The sequence below is a fragment of the Halichondria panicea genome, chromosome 3 (genome assembly GCF_963675165.1).
Source record: "Halichondria panicea chromosome 3, odHalPani1.1, whole genome shotgun sequence".
NCBI lineage: Eukaryota > Metazoa > Porifera > Demospongiae > Suberitida > Halichondriidae > Halichondria > Halichondria panicea.
The window spans coordinates 4,775,377-4,798,492 of record NC_087379.1 but is presented as its reverse complement, the minus strand read 5'-3'; the positions used below and the strand labels follow the sequence as shown (position 1 = coordinate 4,798,492).

General features: G+C 41.1%; 5 protein-coding genes across 5 annotated transcripts in view; all 5 read left to right on the top strand.

Annotated features, from left to right (window-relative positions):
• The window catches only part of LOC135333663 (tolloid-like protein 2), a 78,559-nt gene extending 73,796 nt beyond the window's left edge, over nucleotides 1–4,763 (top strand). The window contains exon 12 of the mRNA XM_064528671.1: nucleotides 3,687–4,763. Within this exon, the coding sequence (XP_064384741.1) occupies nucleotides 3,687–4,756 (1,070 nt within the window). The 3' untranslated portion in view covers nucleotides 4,757–4,763. The remainder of the gene's footprint in view (nucleotides 1–3,686) is intronic.
• LOC135333685 (bone morphogenetic protein 1-like) overlaps nucleotides 1–11,005 on the top strand; it is a 48,811-nt gene extending 37,806 nt beyond the window's left edge. The window contains exons 7-9 of the mRNA XM_064528707.1: nucleotides 10,167–10,280; nucleotides 10,376–10,507; nucleotides 10,604–11,005. Coding sequence (XP_064384777.1) covers nucleotides 10,167–10,280; nucleotides 10,376–10,507; nucleotides 10,604–10,866 — 509 coding nt within the window. The 3' untranslated portion in view covers nucleotides 10,867–11,005. The remainder of the gene's footprint in view (nucleotides 1–10,166; nucleotides 10,281–10,375; nucleotides 10,508–10,603) is intronic.
• Nucleotides 228–3,795, top strand: LOC135333692 (multiple epidermal growth factor-like domains protein 6). Its single transcript, XM_064528713.1, has 11 exons — nucleotides 228–431; nucleotides 497–676; nucleotides 772–886; nucleotides 1,042–1,442; nucleotides 1,586–1,820; nucleotides 1,948–2,267; nucleotides 2,329–2,454; nucleotides 2,569–2,829; nucleotides 2,936–3,196; nucleotides 3,288–3,542; nucleotides 3,659–3,795. The coding sequence occupies exons 1-11, from the start codon at nucleotides 284–286 to the stop codon at nucleotides 3,706–3,708; spliced, it is 2,352 nt and encodes a 783-aa protein (XP_064384783.1). The 5' UTR covers nucleotides 228–283; the 3' UTR covers nucleotides 3,709–3,795.
• Nucleotides 11,006–13,589: 2,584 nt separating the features above from the next.
• LOC135333683 (tolloid-like protein 2) lies at nucleotides 13,590–18,100 on the top strand. Its single transcript, XM_064528704.1, has 9 exons — nucleotides 13,590–13,823; nucleotides 13,876–14,034; nucleotides 14,180–14,294; nucleotides 14,391–14,791; nucleotides 14,850–15,069; nucleotides 15,283–15,512; nucleotides 16,315–16,434; nucleotides 16,571–16,708; nucleotides 17,031–18,100. The coding sequence occupies exons 1-9, from the start codon at nucleotides 13,685–13,687 to the stop codon at nucleotides 18,026–18,028; spliced, it is 2,520 nt and encodes an 839-aa protein (XP_064384774.1). The 5' UTR covers nucleotides 13,590–13,684; the 3' UTR covers nucleotides 18,029–18,100.
• A 3,192-nt stretch (nucleotides 18,101–21,292) lies between these two features.
• LOC135333756 (mucin-2-like) lies at nucleotides 21,293–22,944 on the top strand. The gene is made up of 2 exons (XM_064528787.1): nucleotides 21,293–21,327; nucleotides 21,650–22,944. The coding sequence occupies exon 2, from the start codon at nucleotides 21,724–21,726 to the stop codon at nucleotides 22,702–22,704; it is 981 nt and encodes a 326-aa protein (XP_064384857.1). The 5' UTR covers nucleotides 21,293–21,327; nucleotides 21,650–21,723; the 3' UTR covers nucleotides 22,705–22,944.
• The last annotated feature ends 172 nt before the right edge of the window (nucleotides 22,945–23,116 follow it).

Sequence of the window (23,116 nt, the reverse complement as noted above, 5' to 3'; positions counted from 1 at the left end):
TTGCAAACATCTTGATCTTTCACCACATCTCCTCTCCTAGGAAACCAACTCCTCAAGTTACAAAACCAGTAAGCCAAGCTGAACACAATAAGCATTTCTTGGATTTCTGGTATAGACTAAGGAAGTAGCTACATGTATCTATTTATAGTGTACAGTAGAATACACTAGATATCTCCTATCAGGAATTTGAACTCTTGCTCCTATATAATAGCTGCAAGCTCATGCAGTCAGTATAACTGTGCTTTCAACATCATAAAAAGAGTAAGAAAGGATCAAAAGAAGAATGAAGAATCAAGCTTTGTTAATGTGTCTGCTTGCTTTGACAACTACATATGCAGTGGAGTGCTTACCAATTAAAATTGAAGATGTAAGAGAAAATAATGAAATTGCTGAAGAAAGGACAATTGTTTATGACCCAACTGTAGACACTGGTAAGTTCAAGAAATTGGGATGAGTAGTTTCACACACACTAACAATGTTACTGTCCACTGCGCAGATTTCACAATAAAAGTTGGAGATATAACTTACTTCACAAAGAACTACCGAGAGCTATTGAATGAGAAGCTGAGTTATAAAGAGTCCTCGCAGGGAAAACAAAAGAGAGCCGTTGTCAAGCCCAAGAGTTGGCAATGGCCCAACTGTGTCATTCCTTACATTATAGATGAATTCTATTATGGTGAGTATTTGTACCTGGTATTGTGTATTGTGTGGACATTTTTATAGTCGCGAACGTCCATGAATAATCTTAATTATATTTTACACCTATTACAGAGAAACAACAGCGTGTCGTAACCGAGGCATTGGCGCATTGGGAGGAGCACACCTGCGTACGCTTTATGAAGAGGACAACTGAAGATAATTACATCTTCATCTATCCTGGTCCAGGGTGAGATATAGTATAGATGCACTGGTATACCATCTCTATTCAACATTGGTTATAACTGTGAATTAGCAACAATAGCGAGATGATTGTATTTGAATGGTGATACAGCAAAATTACAATGAATTTGGTTGCTTATCACTTCTATCTGTATTGTTTAGGTGTGGATCATATGTTGGCAGAACATCCAATCAACAGAGGGTTTCAATTGGCCCGTCTTGCTTTTCATTTAGTAGTGCAGTGCATGAGCTTGGACATGTTATCGGATTCTACCACGAACACAACAGGCCTGACAGAGACGAGTACATTGATATAATCGAGAATAATCTTAAACCGGGGAGGAGTGTACTCTCACAGTTCACAAAACTCAGTCATGATGAAGTGGATTTACTTGGAGTTGGATACGACTACAACAGTATTATGCATTACAATAAAAACTCTTTTGCACACAGTTCTCATCTGGATACGATAGTTGCACTTGATCCAAGTATACCAGTTGGAGAAGCCCATACTTTGAGTTCTCTGGATATCCTTAGAGCCAACCTCTTCTGTAAATGCTCAAGTAAGGATCTTAAAATGACAGTTTAAAGCCATTTCACAGCCAGCAGATGTTATTTTATGCATGCTTTTAGTGCTATGATAGTTAAGTTTCTGCATGCATAGACCGATTAAAATGACGTATCATGTTACTTATTCCCATCTTAGATTCTACTGAAGACCACCCCCCAAGAACGACCTTTGTGCCAGATGAGATAGTGTCCGAGCCAACCCTTCCACCTCACGAGTTTGCATGTGGCAGTGTCTTCGATGGTGTCTCGAGTGGCTCCTTCAGCTCACCAGAATATGGCGTCTACTCACACGATACTGACTGCGAGTGGACAATCAGAGTTGAAGAGGGGTATCGAATAAGGTTCACAGTAGAACTGGATATGGACTACAAGTAAGAATAATAAATTGATGTATGTTAGTATATAGGTGTATAGCATTTACGTATTTATCCCCTCATGCTGATGTTATGTACTATTGACATAGAGTGATTCATGATTATTCATTTTCACCCTTTACAGCCAAGGCTGTGTAAATGACTACTTACATATTCACGAGAACTTTAACCGAAATGGATACGGTATCGGAAAGTATTGTCAATCATCGGATCGAATTATTAACACCTATACGACTACCAATATTGCGTACATTCGATTCCACACTGATAGCTCAAATCAGAGGGCTGGCTTGAAAGGATTTAATTTAACGTTTGAGTCTGAAGATTTCGATGAGTGTGCGTATGGTGCATACTGTTCTCACAACTGTACAAACTTTCCTGGGTCATACGAATGTCACTGCCCTAAAGGATTCTTCTTATCCAGTGACCACAAGCAATGTTTTGGTAAGTATGTCGATACAAAATCATACATGTATACCTATATTTATTTTTCTCTTCCGTGTAGATGTGAATGAATGTGCCCTGGACAAAGGGGGCTGTGATCACAAGTGTATAAATAAAGGCGGCTCTTTCCACTGTGTGTGTGAGGATGGCTACAGGCTACTCTCTGATGGGAAAACATGTGTTGTAGGTATGTACATGTATGCATAATTATTTGCACAAGGCTAGCTTATTCCTCTACATATTCCTTTAGTGCTAGGGATTCTAAACCAAACAGTCGTGATATAAATTAATTGTTTCTCAGATGCTGATGGAACCATGGACCCTTGTTTGATTACCAAATGCGAGCATTCCTGTGTAGTTGTCCCTGGTGACGTTCTTACGGCCAGATGTTTATGCCCTAAGGGGTACGACCTCTCATCAGATAGGGTGTCTTGTGATGAGGAGAACGAGTGCCTCGCAAGAAATGGAGGCTGTCAACATTTCTGCACAAATATTCCAGGGTCGTACGAATGCAGCTGTATCAAGGGGTACAAATTGGCAGATAATGGATTTACTTGTGAAGGTGCTTTTAATTTTCATAGACACACTGACAGAATTTTTAGTCAAACAGTCGTTATACCTATAATATTTAATGGCAGAAATAATGAAATAACTTGTTTCTCACGTAGACGCTGATGATACCGTTGACCCTTGTTTGATTGCCAATTGTGAGCATTCCTGTGAGGTTGTCCCTGGTGACGTTGATACGGCGAGATGTTTATGCCCTAAGGGGTACGACCTCTCATCTAACAGGGTGTCTTGTGATGAGGTGAATGAGTGCCTCACAAGAAATGGAGGCTGTCAAGATTTGTGCACAAACGTTCCAGGGTCGTACGAATGCAGCTGTTCCAAGGGATACAAATTGGCAGATAATGGACTTACTTGCGAAGGTGCGTTTAGTTTTCATAGACACACTGTTAGTCGAACAGTCGTTCGTTATACCTATAATATATTTATATGACAGAATTGTTTCTCACATAGATGATACCATGGACCCTTGTTTGATTGCCAATTGTGAGCATTCCTGTGAGGTTGTCTCTGGTGACGTTGATACGGCGAGATGTTTATGCCCTAAGGGGTACTACCTCTCATCAGACAGGGTGTCTTGTGATGAGGTGAACGAGTGCCTCACAAGAAATGGAGGCTGTCAACATTTGTGCACAAACGTTCCAGGGTCGTACGAATGCAACTGTTCCAAGGGATACAAATTGGCAGATAATGGACTTACTTGCGAAGGTGTGTTTAGTTTTCCTACGTAGTTGTAGCAAAGCACATTACTAAAATATACTATACAAGCTTTCAGATCTTCTACGTGTACATGCTTTGTGTTCACTCTTTTTGTTTGTCTGCAGATATCGATGAGTGCATGTGCAGACAACAGCGATGGATGGTTTGTAATTGAGCCTGAAACGATCGTAACTGAGACTATAGAAGACATCACTGATCCTAAAACTATCTTGTTGTGTGGAGGATTGTCAACTGCTGCCGCTGGTAGCATCCAAACCCCATCCTGGCCCGAGACCTACCCTGTAAATTTCGAGTGTCAATGGGACATCCAGGTACCATCGACAGACTGCAGTGTTGAATTGAGCTTTGATATTAATGCATTTGGAATAGCAGGAAAATCTTCTCAAAATTGCCCCAAAGATTACCTGAAAATATACGAGAAATTGAATCACACCATTTGTGACCTTGCTAGACCTTCTCCCATCACTACAACAGGCAATACCAGACTATACTTCTTTGCTGGACCAATACACGGCCCTAAGCGTAAGGGATTCAGGATTGAGTACACGATAGTCTGTCCAACCACTCCCCCGCCCACCACCAGGCCAACTACAGTATCCACAACAACACCATATCCAACCACTCCCATACCCACCACCAGGCCAACTACAGTAGCCACAACATCACCAAATCCAACCACTCCCCCGCCCACCACCAGGCCAACTACAGTAGCCACGGTAACACCAGGTCCAACTATTAGACCTACCACTCGTCCTACCACGACTACACCTCCAACCACCCTCGCCCCCACTACGCTACCACCACCCACTCCGAATTGCCCTGTTTTACCATCCAACCCTCCGGGAAAGTTCGCTTGTGGTGGATTCATGAACGTTAATGACACGTTCGGACCAACTAATTTGCCCTTAGGCCCTATCCTCCCTGGCACCATAAATCCTGAATGCAATTGGATAATTTTCGGTGCTGGAACATTCAAAGTCATGTTCACTTATTTCGATATTCCCAGCAGTGAGCAATGTTCGTCTAATTCTGTTTCGGTGTATGATGGATTTGGAACTAGTGCTCCATTGATTGAGAAGATGTGTGGGGAGAAGTGTGGCGAGTACACAGTCACAGGGACAGGAAATATCTTGACCGTGACTCTGCAGGTGTCTTCCCCAGGATCGTTCAGAGGATTCTATGCACAATTTAAACAAATTTAACTGATTCTATTTAATTGATCTTTACATTGTATTTTAATCCATAATTTTTTACTGTGAATCGAAAAATGTTCGAATTCGTTATACTGCTGTATAATTACATGTACACATACTTGTCTAATTAAATGTGCCAACAATAACCATGCAGACTGCATGTTAGCTATAATCATAATTATTATGTGTTCCATTTGGGACTTTAGTTTCACATGATCCTTTTAATATGGTTCAGAATCCAGTTGTACAGTGCTGCATGTTTTAGCCTCCATGCAATTTTTACTGGCAGGGTATGAGCCTTCATGTGAGTATGTAGCATCCATGGTGTTCTGCATGCATGCATGTGTCTCAAAATGAACATGCACACCCAGTATGCATGTTATGTTTCACTGTTGATTTAGTATTAACATAATTAATGGACCACTATAGGCACTCCTCCGAACCATAGTGTGAACCAGACCATGTTTTTGTGTCTGTATAATTGGGGCGAGCGAAGCGAGTCCCTTCCTAGTGATGAACGTTGCAATTTTGTCTGTGTGTGTGTGTGTGTGTGTGTGTCATGGACCGGCACGATATTTGTTTTTTGTACTCGTGACCCTTTACCAACTTTTACGTGAAGCTGTGCATGGGCACAAGAGCTAGCTACACTCAGGAACGAAGGCTCAGACAAGACACAGAGGCTACAAGCACGCCTACAGCAGGTCAGAGCAGCTCAGATGGGGACCTTCTGAGCCTAAGATCACACAGGCACGCCTGCAGGAGGTCACAGCAGCATACTTGCCATGTTTCACTTCCAAGTCTTGTGTTTTTGTGATAATAAACCTGCTAGCTCAACAGGACAAAACAGAGATCGAGGCCAGTCACTAGGACAGGTCAGAGCAGCTCAGATGGAAACTTCTGAGGCCACACAGGCACGCTTACAACAGGTCAAGAGTAGCTTTAAGGATTGTTTATACACTGACAGTATACTATAGCCTTGTAATTTGGGTCCAGCAAAAAGTGATAATATCTCCTTGCTTAGTTTGTACAGCCAGCTCTTTCGTGCTGAACTTTCACTCATAGATGTTTCACTCTTAGTAAGTCAACTTCATGTTACACCATGCACAGTCAAAGACAACAGCCCTACACCACTCTGACAGAATAATTGTCACGGCCGGGTATACAGCTGGCACAGGAAAGTCGTATCTACATGGACTACTCGGTTATTCACAATCACTGTTCATTTCATATAACTTAAAATTACCACATTGTACCAAATGACTGTACAACAAATACAAAATTGCTCGCTCGCCCCAAACATGCTCTGCATGCTCCTAGTTATAATAATTGTACTGTAGTGTCCACCTACACATTGGTACTGACAAGTCATAATTATAAAGATTAACTTACCACAACGTGATGCTACGTGACCTCAATAGGCACTGTGTTTTATTCGAGAACAAAGTAGGAGGTTAAGTATTTGTCACAACTGAATACAAGTTGACATATTCAAGCAGTGGGTCTGGTATAGGTGTGTGCTGACATCAGTTACGACTTTGTAAAACAAGAGTCTATTGATGCCTGTATAAGGTTATGCCTGATTGCCTTCTCAATGGTCATTGAAGAAGTGTGATACGTGTTCCCACAATAACAATTGCACAGGTTTGCTTTATTGGGCAATAGCTAGATATAACTAATATGACTCATTTTATTGTAGTGCTACTTTTGTTGACCATGCATGTGATTTAATTTGTCCAAATTAATTCGATATGTCAACAGCTATAATTTACATAATCTTAGAACGTCTTATTAGTGCATTTATAATTTATATTGCAACCCAATCAATGGCACAACCATACATGTAGATGCAACTTCATGATCTGATCATTTTCTCATACATGGAAGTGAGATAGATCAAACAGTAACATTCCAGGCTGTCAATCGTGATTTCGTGCATTGTGGATGCCTTGTTATTATCGAATGCCAATTCGTACATCTAAAGCTGATCAAGGCACCAGACAAAGATCAACCATGCATGGTCCTGAGAGGGGGATATTATAAAGGCGATGAAGCTGCTCCCCCATCTCCTCAACACAGTAAATAAATCCGTTTCAGTGTAGCTATAGTATATAATTATAGCTCCAAACCTGCCACTTTTAATCGGTGGTACTAGACTACTTGCAACCTATAGTCTCTTCAAAACGTGCACCCAACAGACCATGGCTTAATTGATTAGCGGTTTAAGGGCATGCACAATAACGAGTGTCTCATGCTGAGTAGTAGAGTTTGGACTAGTTATAATATAGGTCTAGATATTCTGGCAAGACACCTACAATCCAAGAATTGTTATAGGCCTATGGCTTCACCCCCAAAGCCCTAAAACACTTTCTTCACTTCCTATACTGGGGGGTCACCAATCTGGGGGGGGTTTAATAATTATTTACAACCCCTGTAACTCCGGAAGCTTGCTCCCTATAAAAACTTGCACTAAGCAGTGATAACTCTCAGAAAAGAAAACTACAAAGTTGTGCAATTATACTAATAACCGCCATAACCTGCCATGAAACAACTTGCAGTTTTCACTGCATTCACAGCTGCACTCTTGCTTGCAGCAAATGCTTTACCTACCATTAGTGACCACAGCAGCCAGCTCACAGATGATGCCCCTACTGAGCTGCATAGCCTCAACCAACCTCAAAGTCAAGCTAAAGGAGTCTTTGGATTTTCATACAATGCCAATGGGGAGCATGTCACCGAAAAACATTATGGTGAGGCAATAGCATAGATTTCCACTGCATGTGCACGGCATTCCATGAACCTGATTCTTATACCAAGGCTATAGAATCAGGATAGAGCTTCTGAATTATGAATCAGTATTCCTGGCTCTTATATTTGGCCCCATAAATATTATTGTCAAATTTGTTTGTCATGAATGTTTTACTGTGAACACCGAAGAAATTGAAGGCATGATGTTCGAAGTCAATGACTCTTCAATGGAGCAAGAAAACAGTGAACAGTACCGGTGTCATAAAATTTTAGGCCCCCCATGAGATTGGGCCCCCCCCGGGCCTAGAATTTTAACATTTTAGGCCCCCTCTTAAAATTTTAGGCCCCCCATTAACAGTGCAACAGCGGTAACATTATGTGACAGTGCATTCTCAAAATACACCAATACAGTCTTCTATGGTCTTCACAGTCTATGCAGTGCCAGTTACTGAATGCAGCTCTCCTCACACACACACATTTCATGCATGTACAGTAGTATACCACTGGTCTCACAGCCATCACACTGCACCATGTCATTCTATGAATCAGGCCTCACGCAGCACGAAACACATAGGTGCTAACTGTCCCGAATTGGTCAGGACTGTCCAAGATTACCCTTGTCCCGAAAGGAAACTGCTATTGTGATTCCACCATGATACAACAGTTTCTCTCTTGACTTCTATTTATGATTCCACATTACTTGAGAGCTGAGCCAGTGATGCTATTGGAGCATCCACACAACAATTTACATCTTCTATGTATAGGAAAACATGGAGGAAGATATGAATTGTTGTCTTTGCACTGAAATTGTGTGCGTTTATACTTTTTTGTCCTGAAATTTGGCTGAGAAAGTAAGCACAAAGTTGCAAATATGGCGATAGCTATGTAACAACATCGATTGTCTTACAGGCAGATCCAACATTGCAGAGCTGCATCAAAGCATTTAACTCTTATAGGTAAAGCATGAGTAACTTGAAAGGTAAATCTTCCTTCACTTTGAATTCCATGATAGAATAATATTGCAAACATTTTTGCTACTTTGATACAGAGTCTTTGCATGCATGCAGTCTCTTTGATGCTTTGTCAACTAATAGAGCTAACCTTACCATATTATTATATCTCTTTGACTTCGTTCTATCGTGCAGAAAAGGATAGCAGAAGAGGGGGGCCTAATCTCACAGTGGGGGGCCTAGAATGTTAACAGTTTTAACCCCCTGGGGGGCCTAAACTGTTAACATTCTAGGCCCGGGGGGGCCCAAAATTTTATGACACCGGAACAAAAGAAATGCAGTGTCAAACCTATGACCTGGTGGGATTATCCCTTACGAGATAGCACCCGAGTTTGATGGTGAGTATAGTTATACTTCGAGCAATTCGTTTATCTGTTTCGAACTGTGCATGCAGCTCAGGAGAGGAGGATCATACTGCAAGCAATGCGTCATTGGGAAGAGAACACTTGCATTCGTTTTCGCCCTAGAGGCTCTGATACCTACTCCATTCGAATAGTGACTAGTTCACCTGGAGAGTAAGTGCATGCCATATAAATATTTCCTATTGTATTATCCCGTGCATGAATCATTAAAATCACAAAGCTCACTCTACTTGCAGCTGTCGATCTTACCTAGGACGGACAAGAATACGACCTCAACCATTGTTTCTTGGTCCCAACTGTGTCCGATTTTCTACTGCAGTCCACGAGCTTGGCCATGCAATTGGATTCTACCATGAGCATAGTCGTGGTGACAGGGATGAATATGTGACTATCCTGCAAAATAATGTTTTTCCTGGCATCACTGGAGCGTTTGGAATAAGCTCTGGAAACACCCTTGGACTAGGCTATGACTATGCCAGATCATGCACTACTCTAGCAGAGCATTCTCAAGAGATGGACGAAGTGAAACCATACAAACCAAACAACCTAACATCCCAATTGGAGAGGCTGAGGAACTGAGTCCTCTGGACATATTAAAGGCAAACAAGCTCTACAACTGCCGTAAGTCAATCAGGACAGATTACAGTGACTTATAGCTTATTTTTGTATTGTCATTTTCCAGCTTGCCCACTTTCTCCTCCGAACACTGTTGTTCCACCGGCCTTACCTCCTGTGAACCCCAGCCTCAGCCGCTGTGGAACAGTGGAGGTTCTGAGTGGTGGTGAGATGAGAACAGTACGATCCCCTGGGTACCCATCTCACCTCCCAAATCAAGAGTGTGCCTTTGTGTTTCAATGTCCCAGTGGTTTCCTTCCTCAAATCGAATTTCCGTCAATGAACTTAGAATCAAGGTATTGAAAATCGAATAATTTATGAAAACTATGTACTAGCTGAGCTGATATGTTTTTTTTTCCAGCTCTGGTTGTACTAAAGATTATGCTCAACTCTATTTTGGTTCGAGCTTGGAGAATCAGGATATTATTAGATATGGTGGTCTCACCGATGGAGGATCTGCGGAAATCGATACAGTTGAACAAGATTCTTTGCAAGTACCAACACTATTACCGTCTTTTATCAAACTGACAGTTCTGGGGGAAGCACTGGACTTCAAATTAAAATCACCTGTTTAGGTAAGAGTTAGGATGCAGGCAGGCTTGAATTTGCTTAGAAACTGATAAGTTAGCTAGACTCCTACAATCAATTAACGTAAAACGTGTGGTAATTATTTTTCTATGTGCACAGATGAGGATGAATGTCAAAGTGCCAGATGTGACAACTGTAAAAATACTCAGGGTTCATTTGAGTGCAGTTGTAATAAAGGTTACTATTTTTCAAAAGCTGCGACAACCTGCTACGGTACGTGTAAATATGTTTTACAAATGATCTTCAGTTAGTGTGCTATTCAACAAAGACCACGTTATCATTAATTTGTCTTCCACACTTGTATTCAGATATAAACGAATGTGCCTACCAGAATGGAGGGTGTGAATACAAATGTGTCAACATGGGTGGCTCTTACAGATGTCAGTGTCCATTTGGTCAGTACCTACAATCAGATGGCAAAAGCTGTGGACCTAGACAATGTAAGTTGCTTTGTGCCTGTAAAGTTCCATATCATCAACAGCTTTAGCAGAGCGTAGCTGTATAGCAATAAATTACCTGATTTTTTTCTATTGCAGCTAACCCTTCATTGCCAATTGCACCACAATTGCCGTCATCATGTCCTGTGACACCCCCTCCCACTATAACTACACCACGTCCTACTACACGCCCCACCTCCCGTCCTACTACACGCCCCACCCCCCGTCCTACTACACGTCCCACCCCCGTCCTACTACACGCCCCACCCCCCGTCCTACTACACACCCTACCCCCCGTCCTACTACACCCCCCACCACCCGTCCTACCACATCTCCTCCTTCCCTATGCGGTGGAAGTTTAACAGGTGATTTTGGAAGCTTACAAACTCCTTCTTGGCCTGCGACTTACCCTTTCAATTTTGACTGTGAATGGAACATCCAAGTGCCTTCTCCAGGTTGCAATGTTCGCCTCACATTCCATTCAATCTTTGGAATAGCTGGAAAAACAACTGAAAACTGTTCCAAAGATTATTTGAAGATCTACAATAATAACGGCCGCTTGATTCGCACCATTTGTGACCTTGGTAGACCTTTTCCCATCACTACAACTGGCAATACCAGACTATACTTCTTTGCTGAACCATCTCATGGACCAAAACGTACGGGATTCAGGATTGAGTATAGGATAGTCTGTCCAACCACTCCCTCGCCCATCACCAGGCCAACTACAGTAGCCACGACATCACCAGATCCAACCACTCCCCCGCCCACCACCAGGCCAACTACTAGACCCCCTACACCTCCAACCACCCTCGCCCCCACTACGCTACCACCACCCACTCCGAATTGCCCTGTTTTACCATTCAACCCTCAAGGAACGTTTGGTTGTGGTGGATTCTTCCAGATAGGTCAAAATTTCGGACCTACTAATCTGCCCTTTGGCCCTTTCCTTGGCACCACAAATCCTGAATGCAATTGGATAATTTTCGGTGTTGGACCATTCCAAGTCGTGTTCAATTATTTTGATATTCCCAGCAGTAGGCAATGTTCGTCTAATTCTGTTTCGGTGCACAATGGATTTGGAACTGGTTCAAATTCTCCATTGATTGAGAAGATGTGTGGAGAGAAGTGTGGCGAGTACACAGTCACAGGGACAGGAAATATCATGACCGTGACTCTGCGGGTGTCTTCCCCAGGATCGTTCAGAGGATTCTATGCACAATTTAAACAAATTTAAGTGATAAACCAACATTTATATAAATCATAATTATTTCACATAATATATTTTGATCGTCACTTTATTCTAATCACTGAAAGCCATATATTTTGCTGTGAATCATAGCGTGTTCATTATTACATTGGCTAAAAACTAAATCACCAACATAACCAGACAGCATGTTTTGTTGTTCAATGTGTGTGGCTGGGCTTTATAGACAGTATATGTTCATTTGCTCAATGCACATGTATTAATAAATTATGTAGACGAAGTATAATTAAACCATAATTAATTTGATGTGATGATGTTGATATCATACTCTTTTCTTTTAACAATTCTCATTGTAATGCTCCATCTCCATTTAATTTGTTGTTGTGTGAGCCTCTGGGGCTCCGTTCCATGCATGTATTCACCTTTTTGCCTCACTTCACTTTGCCTGTCAGTTGATGTTTTTGTTTCTCGATCTAAGAATTTGGTTAAGTTTACACTGTGAAGTCAATTTGACTGTAACAACTAATATGCTGTAACCGCTATTTTTTTGCCTATAGCTAGGAGCCTGTTAGCTAATTTGTCTAGCCTGTCTAGAATTCCTCTTCACCTAGATAAGAGCTTAACACAGTAACTATGACTGTGTTTTATATTATATTTGTCAGAAACAATACGATTAATACGAGACACCAACTCGTGGACTTCTGTGTAAGGGATTCAGGATTGAGTACATATGACATGCAGTCTGACCATACACTCACTCACCCAAAACTATACCAACTACAGTAGCCACGACAACACCACGTCCATCTACTCCCCCATCCATCACCTGGCAAACTACAGTTGCCACGACAACACCACATCCAACCACTAGACCCATGCACCTCTCGTCCTACTACCGTACCTTCCTCTCACTACACCTCCACTTCCAAGTAATCGTAACGTACAAACCAAAGTGGTATACCAATCTCCTAATTGGCCTAAAAGATATTGACGGGAATGGTTTATTCGCGTCACAGCAGTAAATCTACCTATAAATTTGTCAAAGCAGCATGGAAGTGTGAAATTGCAATTGAATTAACACAACTGATGAATGGTCACAATAGTTCTCGGCACACTGATCCAATTCCTGTTAAAACAGGATGAGGGGTCGAGGGCGTCATTATCCTTATTTTGCTGGATGTACGTGTAGCCTCGAAACCAGGCCGTATATGTATTTTAATCGGCCTGGATTTGAGGCTAGATACAGTGTTACGTAGCAAGTCATTTCATTATTTTGGTGACCCTATGTACTACCGTATACGTAGCTATAGCGCGAAATTTTCGAGGCGCTTAATTTTCGCTGATTTTGTGGGTTAGCAATCCTACATGAAAATACAGTCCACGAAAATTATTCTTTTATCTGGCATAACGTACAAAGAGATTAAAGGCGTGGCTTCTGGTAAGCAGTCATTCTACGAAAATTGTGTGCAATGTAGAGGAAGTGCCTCGAAAATTTCGCGCTATACAGTATTAGTTTTGACATCATAAACAGCATATAATTTATACACATGCACAAATTAACACATGGCTTCATTTTGGCAAGATCAGCAATACTGCGTGAAAGAGGTGGCATCAGGCAGGGGAGGAGACGAGAAAAACCTAATAGACCTATGCTCAGCTAAAATCGGAGTAGTGTTCACCTTTCAGATTTAAGGTATGCTAAACCGCTGTGCTCTCCAAATTAGGTAATGCATAATGACAAAACATGCATAGATACTTAAAAAGGAGACGGCTATTATCATGTTAGTGTAGTTTCATAGCAACTCTTCCTGTGTCTAAGGTCACCAGTGTCAGATCTCAAGACTGCGTGGGCAGCAGGAAACTTAGAAACCACAAACTTCCAATACCAGGATTACCATCCTATAAAATAACTCAGGTTAGTAGTCAACCAATAACCAGAAAGCTGAACTACTAACTCACTACAGACAAACAGAATGCTACAGCAAATCTTCATAACTCTTCTGCTCATATTTCACCTGGCATCTTCCACTCATGAGAAATCAACAGACAAGAATGTAGAAGAGGTCAAAGATGAGTTTAATGGACATTTCTCAGACCCTTCAGCCAAAGCAGGTTTGTTGTTGTACCAATGTTATGGTACAGTATCTATAAAATTAATTTGCAGCCATGATAAAGCACATTGGAGACATGGCATTCATCGAAGTTCCTCACGGCAAGAATCAGTCCACAGATCAGACAAGAACTAGGAGAAATGCGATACGTTATTCCAGCGCTCTATGGCCGAATGCACAAGTACCATACACCATTTCTCCTGACTTTAGTGGTAAGAGCAAGATGATATGTGATAGACTGGTAGTTACCATACGCGACTTAGATTACAAATGGGGTGTCTCTAAAGATGTATTAATTTGATTAGTTTGCTTTGTGTCTAACAAAAGCTCACACAGCTGTTCTTTCTTAACATTCAGAAAATGATAGGGAAGTAATCCTGCAGGCAATGAGGCACTGGGAAGACAGAACTTGTCTTCGATTTTTTCCTCGCACAACAGAACGCTACTTCATCTATATCCTTTCAGGAGATGGGTAAGTTTGTCTCATTATAGAATTGTGTTTATGATAATTTGAATGTTGAAAGACGAACTGCATGTTCATAACACCATTTTATTTACATGTATCTAGGTGCTATTCTTATGTTGGACGTCTGCATCGCAATTATCAACCTCAAGGTGTCTCTCTGGGTCCGGGATGTGTGTATTTGAGAACAGCTATTCATGAGATAGGACATGCAATAGGATTTTATCATGAGCACACTCGGCATGACCGCGACCAGTACGTAAACGTAATCACAAATAACATCCGTAATGGACAAGCAGGCAATTTTGTGAAAGCTAGACCTGGTCAAACACTTACATTAGGTTATGGCTATGACTATGCCAGCATTATGCACTACACTGGTACTTCGTTTGCAAAGTCCCGTAGCAATCCGACTATTGTAGCGAAAGACGAAGGAATTGTGTTCGGCTCTGCACAAGAACTAAGCCCTTTGGATATCCTTAAAGCAAATGCCCTTTATCGATGTGGTGAGTGTCCTGCCTGCATATAGTACTAGTGAGTGTAATATTTGTATACTCATATTAGGTTCTACAAGGCCCCCGATTAGCACCTACCCACAAAGTACTAAAGCCCTGACCCTTCCGGACGGAATCACATGCGGTGGAGTCATGGAAAGTAAAAGTGGAACATTCTACTCGCCGAGTTATCCCAACCATATTGTGAATCAGAGGTGTGCATGGGTGATTCGGGTGCCTGAAGGATACAGAGTTCGCCTGAGTTTTCCAGGACTCCGCCTAGAGCAGAGGTAACTTCGCTGCCAGAAAACTATTAATCGTTACTGTGTATAATATACACTCATAAATTCCATTGTCTGTATGCTCTTTACTTTTGATTGACATAGCAGACATATTATACCCACTTAATGGATGTTTGTGGTTTGCTACAATCTAGTGTTTCAGTTCTTCTAGAATGGATAGTTACTCGTTTTGTTCTTATCAAATACACTCTCCAATTACAGTGCTGGGTGCATTAAAGACTATGTCCAAGTATTTACTGGACGATCTATAAACCCTGAGGATGGTGAATATCTTTCAAGAAATGCTAGAGATGGCAAATTTTGCAGCTCTAGCCAGATATACACCTCAAACTATGTGTATGACAATACAGCAACTGTCTACTACCACACTGATAGTAGCAACACAGGACCTGGTACACCGCGGGGACTTCAGGTGGACTTCTCAACAATTGGTAGGTACTTTAATTGGCTAGCGGTTTACACAATTTGACTGTATGTAGATATGTAGAACATAAATTTACCATCCTATAGCACGGAGTGAAGTGCATTCTACAATCAGAATTCGAAACCACAATAATTATTTAGACTGGCCTGCATGTAGGCTTGAGGCTATTATGCTCCAAATTTTACCGATTATTCTATTCTCCAATTCCCAAGCTATAGCCTATTATTCTCAGTGATTTAGCCCATTATTCTCATAAAAAAATCATTATTCTTCATATAAAAATCATCTTTTGATAAATTGCAACACAAGGAAGTCTCTACATAATGATATAATAATGTACATAGTCCTGAAGAGCATTGTCTTGCTGATCACCAAACGAAGTGCCTTGAGTTGATCCAACATCGATATGTCTCTACTTGTTGGAACTGGAATTGGCTTCAGTAGGTTCAGTAATCTCTTGATTTTCTTCAGATTCCATATAAAGTACTACTATACTGTCTATGGTCTGTCTTTACCGGTAAGGCTAGCTAGCTAGCTAGCTGCAGTCTAGCCCAGAGATCAGATCAGAGCTAGAGTACAATAACAATAGTAATTGTGCTTTATTTAGAATGCTAGCCACGTGGCATAATTATTCCACCCACTCTACCGTTTATTCCCGCATAATTCCTAATGCTCCAAGCTACTCATTATTCTCAAAATTATGCTCGCATAATCGCCGCATCCCTACCTGCATGGTCATAATTATACTCTCTATAGTTATGATGTATACATTATTTTAACCTACCATGCATGTGCATAATTGACTACAGACATCAATGAGTGTGGTGGCCAATCAAACAGATGTCACACATGCACAAATCTTGACGGATTGTACCGCTGTGAATGTAAAAATGGATACTATCACTCTCCAGCAGCAAGTACTTGCTTTGGTAAGTGAATAATGCAGCTCTAATGTTTTCAGAGGCTATAATAATAGCATTTAACTCGAATAGCCTACCTCAACACATGCATAAACACTAACTGTGATTGTCATCATCATGTACACAAACACTTGTTTTCGTGCAGATTTCAATGAGTGTGCATACGATAATGGAGGATGTGATCATATTTGTGACAACACTGGAGGCTCTTATATATGCAAATGTAATCCTGGCTACTACCTACAAGCAGATGGTCTGAGCTGCACAACAACACCACCTACTGGTAAGTCACCACAAGTATTTTTCATTACTATGTGAGCTAGGGACATTACTAAATATGTACATGTTTTCAGATCGTGTGGGCACTAAAACAATTTCCCATGCATATGAGTGTGGGTGTGTGTTGGAAAGAGAGAACACATAAGTTATAGAATGATCTGTTTAGCATATGTTGGCAGTAAACAAATGAGATCCCACATTTGATCATTCGTTCATGTTTCGCAGAAATTATTTTTATACACATAAGACCAGCTATATACAGATGCCTTAGAAAAATCATTTCTATTCTTTTATAATTATGATCTAATACATTACTTCATATACAGCCCCACCAACTGTTGCTCCCCCTACTACTCCAACTACTGTCCCTCCACCCACAACCAGAACGACCACAATTTCCACGACAACACCGACCACACAGCCCCCCACACCTGCTAGTATATGTGGGCCAAGTCTTTTCACAGGTGCCTCTGGAAGCTTCCAAACACCTGCCTGGCCCACGACCTACCCCTTAAATTTTAACTGTGAATGGAACATCCAAGTTCCTTCTCCAGGATGCAATGTTCGCCTCACATTTGATGATTTAGCTTTTGGGATAGCTGGAAAAACAACTGAAAACTGTCCCAAAGATTATTTGAAGATCCATGATACTACCGGCTTAATTCACACCATTTGTGATCTTGGTAGACCTTCTCTCATCACTGCAATTGGCAATACCAGACTATACTTCTTTGCTGGACCATATCATGGACCAAAACGTACGGGATTCAGGATTGAGTACACGATAGTCTGTCCAACCACTCCCCTACCTACCACCAGGCCAACTACAGTAGCCACGACATCACCAGACCCAACCACTCCCCTACCCACCACCAGGCCAACTACTAGACCCCCTACACCTCCAACCACCATTGCCCCAACTACACTACCACCACCCACTCCAAATTGCCCTGTTTTACTATCCAACCCTCAAGGAAACTTTGCTTGCGGTGGATTCATGCCGATGGGTCAACGTTTCGGACCTGCTAATCTTCCCTCAGGCCCTATCACTGGTACAATTTCATGCACTTGGATTACCTTCGGTTCTGCCCAAGTTCGTTTCAAGTATTTTGATATTCCCAACAGTGAGCAATGCTCGTTTAATTCTGTTGCGGTGTACGATGGATTTGGAAGTGAGGGTCAATTGATTGAGAAGATGTGTGGAGAGAAGTGTACCGATCACATAGTCCCAGGGATAGGAAGTATCTTGACTGTGATTCTGGAGGTGTCTTCCCCAGGATCATTCAGAGGATTTTATGCACAATTTGAAAAGCTAGTGGACTAAAAGTCTGTATTCTGTCATTGCAATATTCACATTAATTTTTTGTTGATCAAACAATTATTATTATTACTGAAAGTATGCATGATTACCTATAATAATTAACTGAAAGTGTCATAGTACTAATATGTTTCTAGTTGGGAGCTCAATTTTTGGGTGAGAAGGTTTGTACATGCATAAATATATAAGGCATGCAGGAGACAGACATGCAAGCAAAGCTCTGTAAAATTATGGTCGAGGACTATGTTAGTAGACTAAGTACCTTATAATTATTTTTTATAATTAATTTGATGACGTTGATATCATCATAGATACTCAATAGGGATAAATATTATCATACTTTTTCTTTTTTAATTGTAATGCTCCCCATCTCCCTTTAATTTGTTGTTGTGCGAGCTTCTGGGCCTCCGTTCATGCATGTATTCACCTTTTTGCCTCACTTCACTTTGCCTGCCAGTTGATGTTTTTGTTTCTCGATCTGGTTATACACCGTGAAGTCAATTTGTCTGTAACAACTATGTAACTATTTGTTGCCTATAGCTAGGAGCCTGTCTCTAGATAATTTGTCTAGCCTGTCTAGAATCCCTCTTCACCAAGATAAAGCTCAACACAGTAGCTATTATGACTGTGTTGTCAGAAACAAGGATTATTACGAGACACCAACTCGTGAATGGACCTCTGTGTATAAGGGACTTGAGTACATATGACATGCAGTATGATCATACACTCCTTCACCCAACACTAGACCAACTTCATGTGCAGTAGCCACGACAACACCACGTCCAACTACTCCCCCATCCATCACCAGGCCAACTACAGTTGCCACGACAACATCACTAGACCCATGCACCTCTCGTCCTACTACCGTAGTTTCCTCTAGTCTCACTATACCTACACTTCTAAGTAACGTACAAACCGAAGTGGTAAATGCCAATCTACCAACTGGCTATTGACCGGAATGGTTTATTCGTTTCACAGCATTCATTGTCATAGCTATGTTTGTGGAACAACACGAATTAATTTTTTGCTTGGAGGACAACAGTCTCAAAGGACGTCCGATTGATTTAGTGAAGGAAACCATACCTGGAAAAAAACCGTGCCTTTTGTTTTGTCCCTCCACACGACTGCCGTGAGTTTCCATCCATGTAGTCTCATGAATCAGCCGGCCTTGGAGAGTATCTCCAATTAACTCTCCAAGGCAGGCGTAATCTCATGAATCAGCCGACCTTGGAGAGTCTCTCCAACTCTCCAAGGCAGGCTGATTCATGAGATTATGCAGCAGAACTGGTTTCAAACTGACGTACAATTTCCACAGTATAGGAGTCTGTGAACTGCATGTACGAACACCTTGTATAATGTTTACAACTGCTCATTTGTAAAAAGAAAAGCAATAAATCTATATACCTGTCAGAGCACCTTGTGAGGAGGCTACATGGAAGTGTGAAATTGCAATTGAACAGACTCAAAACACATCAGATAATAGTTCTCGGCACACTGATTCACTTCCGGATGAGGGATCAAGGGCGTCATTATCCTTATTTTGATTCAATGCTGGATATAGTTACTTAGCCTTGAAGTCATTTCGATTCAGTATTTGGTGACCCTATATGTACTACTGTATAATGCAAAATTTTCGAGGTGCTTATTTTCGCTGATTTCGTGGGATAGCAATCCTACACGAAAATAAAGTCCACGAAAATTGTTCTTTAATTAGAATTATCTGCTATAACGTGCCGCGGCAAAGATTTAAAGGCGTGGCTTCTAGTAAGCAGTCATTCTAGTGCTTAAGGAAATGCTTTTAGAGTCCATTCCACGAAAATTTCGCGCTATACGGTATATAATTAGTTTTGACATCATAATTATAAACTGCAATAATTAGCACATGCACAAATTAACACATGGTTTCATTTTGGCAAGATCAGCAATAATGAACGTGAAAGAGGTGGCATCGATCAGGCAGAGGATGGAGGAGACGAGAAGACCTATGCTCAACAAATAGATTTAAAATCAGATGAGCGGTGTTCACCTTTCAGATTTCAGTATAGTTCTAGGTATGCTAAACTGCTGTGTTCTCCAAATTAGGTAATGCATAATGACTGTATTATAAAAACATGCATAGATACTTTAAAAAGGAGAAGGCATCCAGTCTAAAGAGTAGAATACTAAAAATGTGTGAGTAGTTGTATACTTAAATGTAAATATCTTATGATTGGAACATTTTAAAGAAAATCTGCTGATACCATTGTGTAGGCGAATGAATAAGCTACAACATATCCAAAATTGTTTCCATGACAACATAAGGTAGTGGGTTTGTGGTGATTAATAAAACAGTACCCAATTGTTATAGTGGGTAATCGGTTAGGGAGAGAAAAGGCCAACGGTTTCCGGCTAAGGTTTGGAACTTTGTCACACCATCTATAGATAGTTTGGCTATCTTAAGAAAGATTCAATGTTACTTAAATATCTACACATCTTCCGTGCTAGTTTTTAGTGCCGTTTCGGTTAGGGAGAGATTTGAATAAAATCTTACGGCTAAGGTCTAACGGAGTAAGCTTGAATAAATTGTCTGACTTTTGATAAGAAAAATTTTTCCAGAAATACTTTAGTTCCGGAGATAATTGATGTTACGCAAATTTTTTTTACGATCACCCCCATCTAAAATTATTTCCCACTACAACAACTTTTGGGGAAATATTTTTGAATCATGTTGTAGCTTATTCTTTTACCTATATACAATGGTATCAGCACAATTTCTTAGAAATGTTTAAATCTTCAGATACATTTAAGTACAACTACTCATCTATTTTTGTATTCTACTCTCTAGACTGGATGCACTGTAGTCATAATTCTCTATAGTTATATAATGCTTATGCATGTATAATTAACCTACCATGCATGTGCATCATTGACTACAGACGTCAATGAGTGTCGTGGCCAATCAAACAGATGTCACACATGCACAAATCTTGATGGATCGTACCGCTGTGAATGTAAAAATGGATACTATCACTCTCCAGCAGCAAGTACTTGCTTTGGTAAGTCAATAATGCAGCTCCAATGTTCTCAGAGGCTATAATAATAGCATTTAACTCGAATTGCCTACCTCAACACATGCATATGTGAGTGTCATGATTATGTACACAAACACTTGTTTTCGTGCAGATTTCAATGAGTGTGCATACGATAATGGAGGATGTGATCATATTTGTGACAACACTGGAGGCTCTTATATATGCAAATGTAATATAATTATTCTGGCTACTATCTACAAGCAGATGGTCTGAGCTGCACAATAACACCTACTGGTAAGTCACCACAAGTATTTTTCATTACTATGTAAGCTAGGGACATTACTAAATATGTACATGTTTTCAGATCATGTGGGCACTAGTATACAATTTCCCATGCATATGAGTGTGGGTGTGTGTGGGATAGAGGGAACACATAAGTTATACAATGATCTGTTTAGCATATGTTGGCGGTAAACAAATGAGATCCCACATTTGATCATTCGTTCGTGTTTCGCAGAAATTATTTTTATACACATAAGACAAGCTATACAGATGCCTTAGAAAAACCATTTCTATCCTTTTATAATTATGATCTAATACATTACTTCATATACAGCCCCACCAACTGTTGCTCCCCCTACTACTCCAACTACTGTCCCTCCACCCACAACCAGAACGACCACAATTTCCATGACAACACCGACCACACAGCCCCCCACACCTGCTACTATATGTGGGCCAAGTCTTTTCACAGGTGCCTCTGGAAGCTTCCAAACACCTGCCTGGCCCACGACCTATCCCTTAAATTTTAACTGTGAATGGAACATCCAAGTTCCTTCTCCAGGATGCAATGTTCGCCTCACATTTGATGATTTAGCTTTTGGGATAGCTGGAAAAACAACTGAAAACTGTCCCAAAGATTATTTGAAGATCCACGATACTACCGGCTTAATTCACACCATTTGTGATCTTGGTAGACCTTCTCTCATCACTGCAACTGGCAATACCACACTATACTTCTTTGCTGGACCATATCATGGACCAAAACGTACGGGATTCAGGATTGAGTACACGATAGTTTGTCCAAGCACTCCCCCGCCTACCACCAGGCCAACTACAGTAGCCACGACATCACCAGGTCCAACCACTCCCCTACCTACCACCAGGCCAACTACAGTAGCCACGACATCACCAGATCCAACCACTCCCCTACCCACCACCAGGCCAACTACTAGAGCCCCTACACCTCCAACCACCATTGCCCCAACTACACTACCACCACCCACTCCGAATTGCCCTGTTTTACTATCCAACCCTCAAGGAAACTTTGCTTGCGGTGGAGTCATGCCGATGGGTCAACGTTTCGGACCTGCTAATCTTCCCTCAGGCGCTATCACTGGTACAATTTCATGCACTTGGATTACCTTCGGTTCTGCCCAAGTTTGTTTCAAGTATTTTGATATTCCCAACAGTGAGCAATGCTCGTCTAATTCTGTTGCGGTGTACGATGGATTTAGAAGTGAGGGTCAATTGATTGAGAAGATGTGTGGAGAGAAGTGTACCGATCACATAGTCCCAGGGATAGGAAGTATCTTGACTGTGATTCTGGAGGTGTCTTCCCCAGGATCGTTCAGAGGATTTTATGCACAATTTGAAAAGCTAGAGGACTAACATTTTATTCAGTCTGTAGCAATATTCACATTTGTTGATCAAACAATTACTGGAAGCATGCATGATTATAAATACTATTCATAAAAGCTGAAAGTGTCATAGTACTAATATGTAAGCCGTAGATGTACCTAGTTGGGAGGTCAATTTTTGGGTGAGAAGGTTTGTACATGCATAATATATATAAGGCATGCAGGAGACAGACATGCAAGCAAAGCTCTATAACATTATGGTCGAGGACTCTAAGTTGGAACCCACATGCAGCTGAATGAGTGGATGGAAGAGGTTTCTGTTATAATTAGTGCAGCAAATTGCGACTTAGCTAGGAAGTGAAATCATCAAAGGGATATATTGTGTATAGCACGTCACGTAAACAGCAAGGATACAGTGTGTATCATCACTATAGCTCTTTGCG

Coding starts and splice junctions, on each gene's coding strand:
- LOC135333756 (XM_064528787.1), top strand. CDS start 21,724: ATGACAACACCGACCACACAGCCCCCCACACCTGCTACTATATGTGGG.
- LOC135333692 (XM_064528713.1), top strand. CDS start 284: ATGAAGAATCAAGCTTTGTTAATGTGTCTGCTTGCTTTGACAACTACA. Junction 677..771: donor TATAGATGAATTCTATTATG/GTGAGTATTTGT, acceptor CACCTATTACAG/AGAAACAACAGCGTGTCGTA. Junction 3,543..3,658: donor TAATGGACTTACTTGCGAAG/GTGTGTTTAGTT, acceptor GTTTGTCTGCAG/ATATCGATGAGTGCATGTGC.
- LOC135333683 (XM_064528704.1), top strand. CDS start 13,685: ATGCTACAGCAAATCTTCATAACTCTTCTGCTCATATTTCACCTGGCA. Junction 14,035..14,179: donor CATTTCTCCTGACTTTAGTG/GTAAGAGCAAGA, acceptor CTTAACATTCAG/AAAATGATAGGGAAGTAATC. Junction 15,513..16,314: donor GGTGGACTTCTCAACAATTG/GTAGGTACTTTA, acceptor AATTGACTACAG/ACATCAATGAGTGTGGTGGC.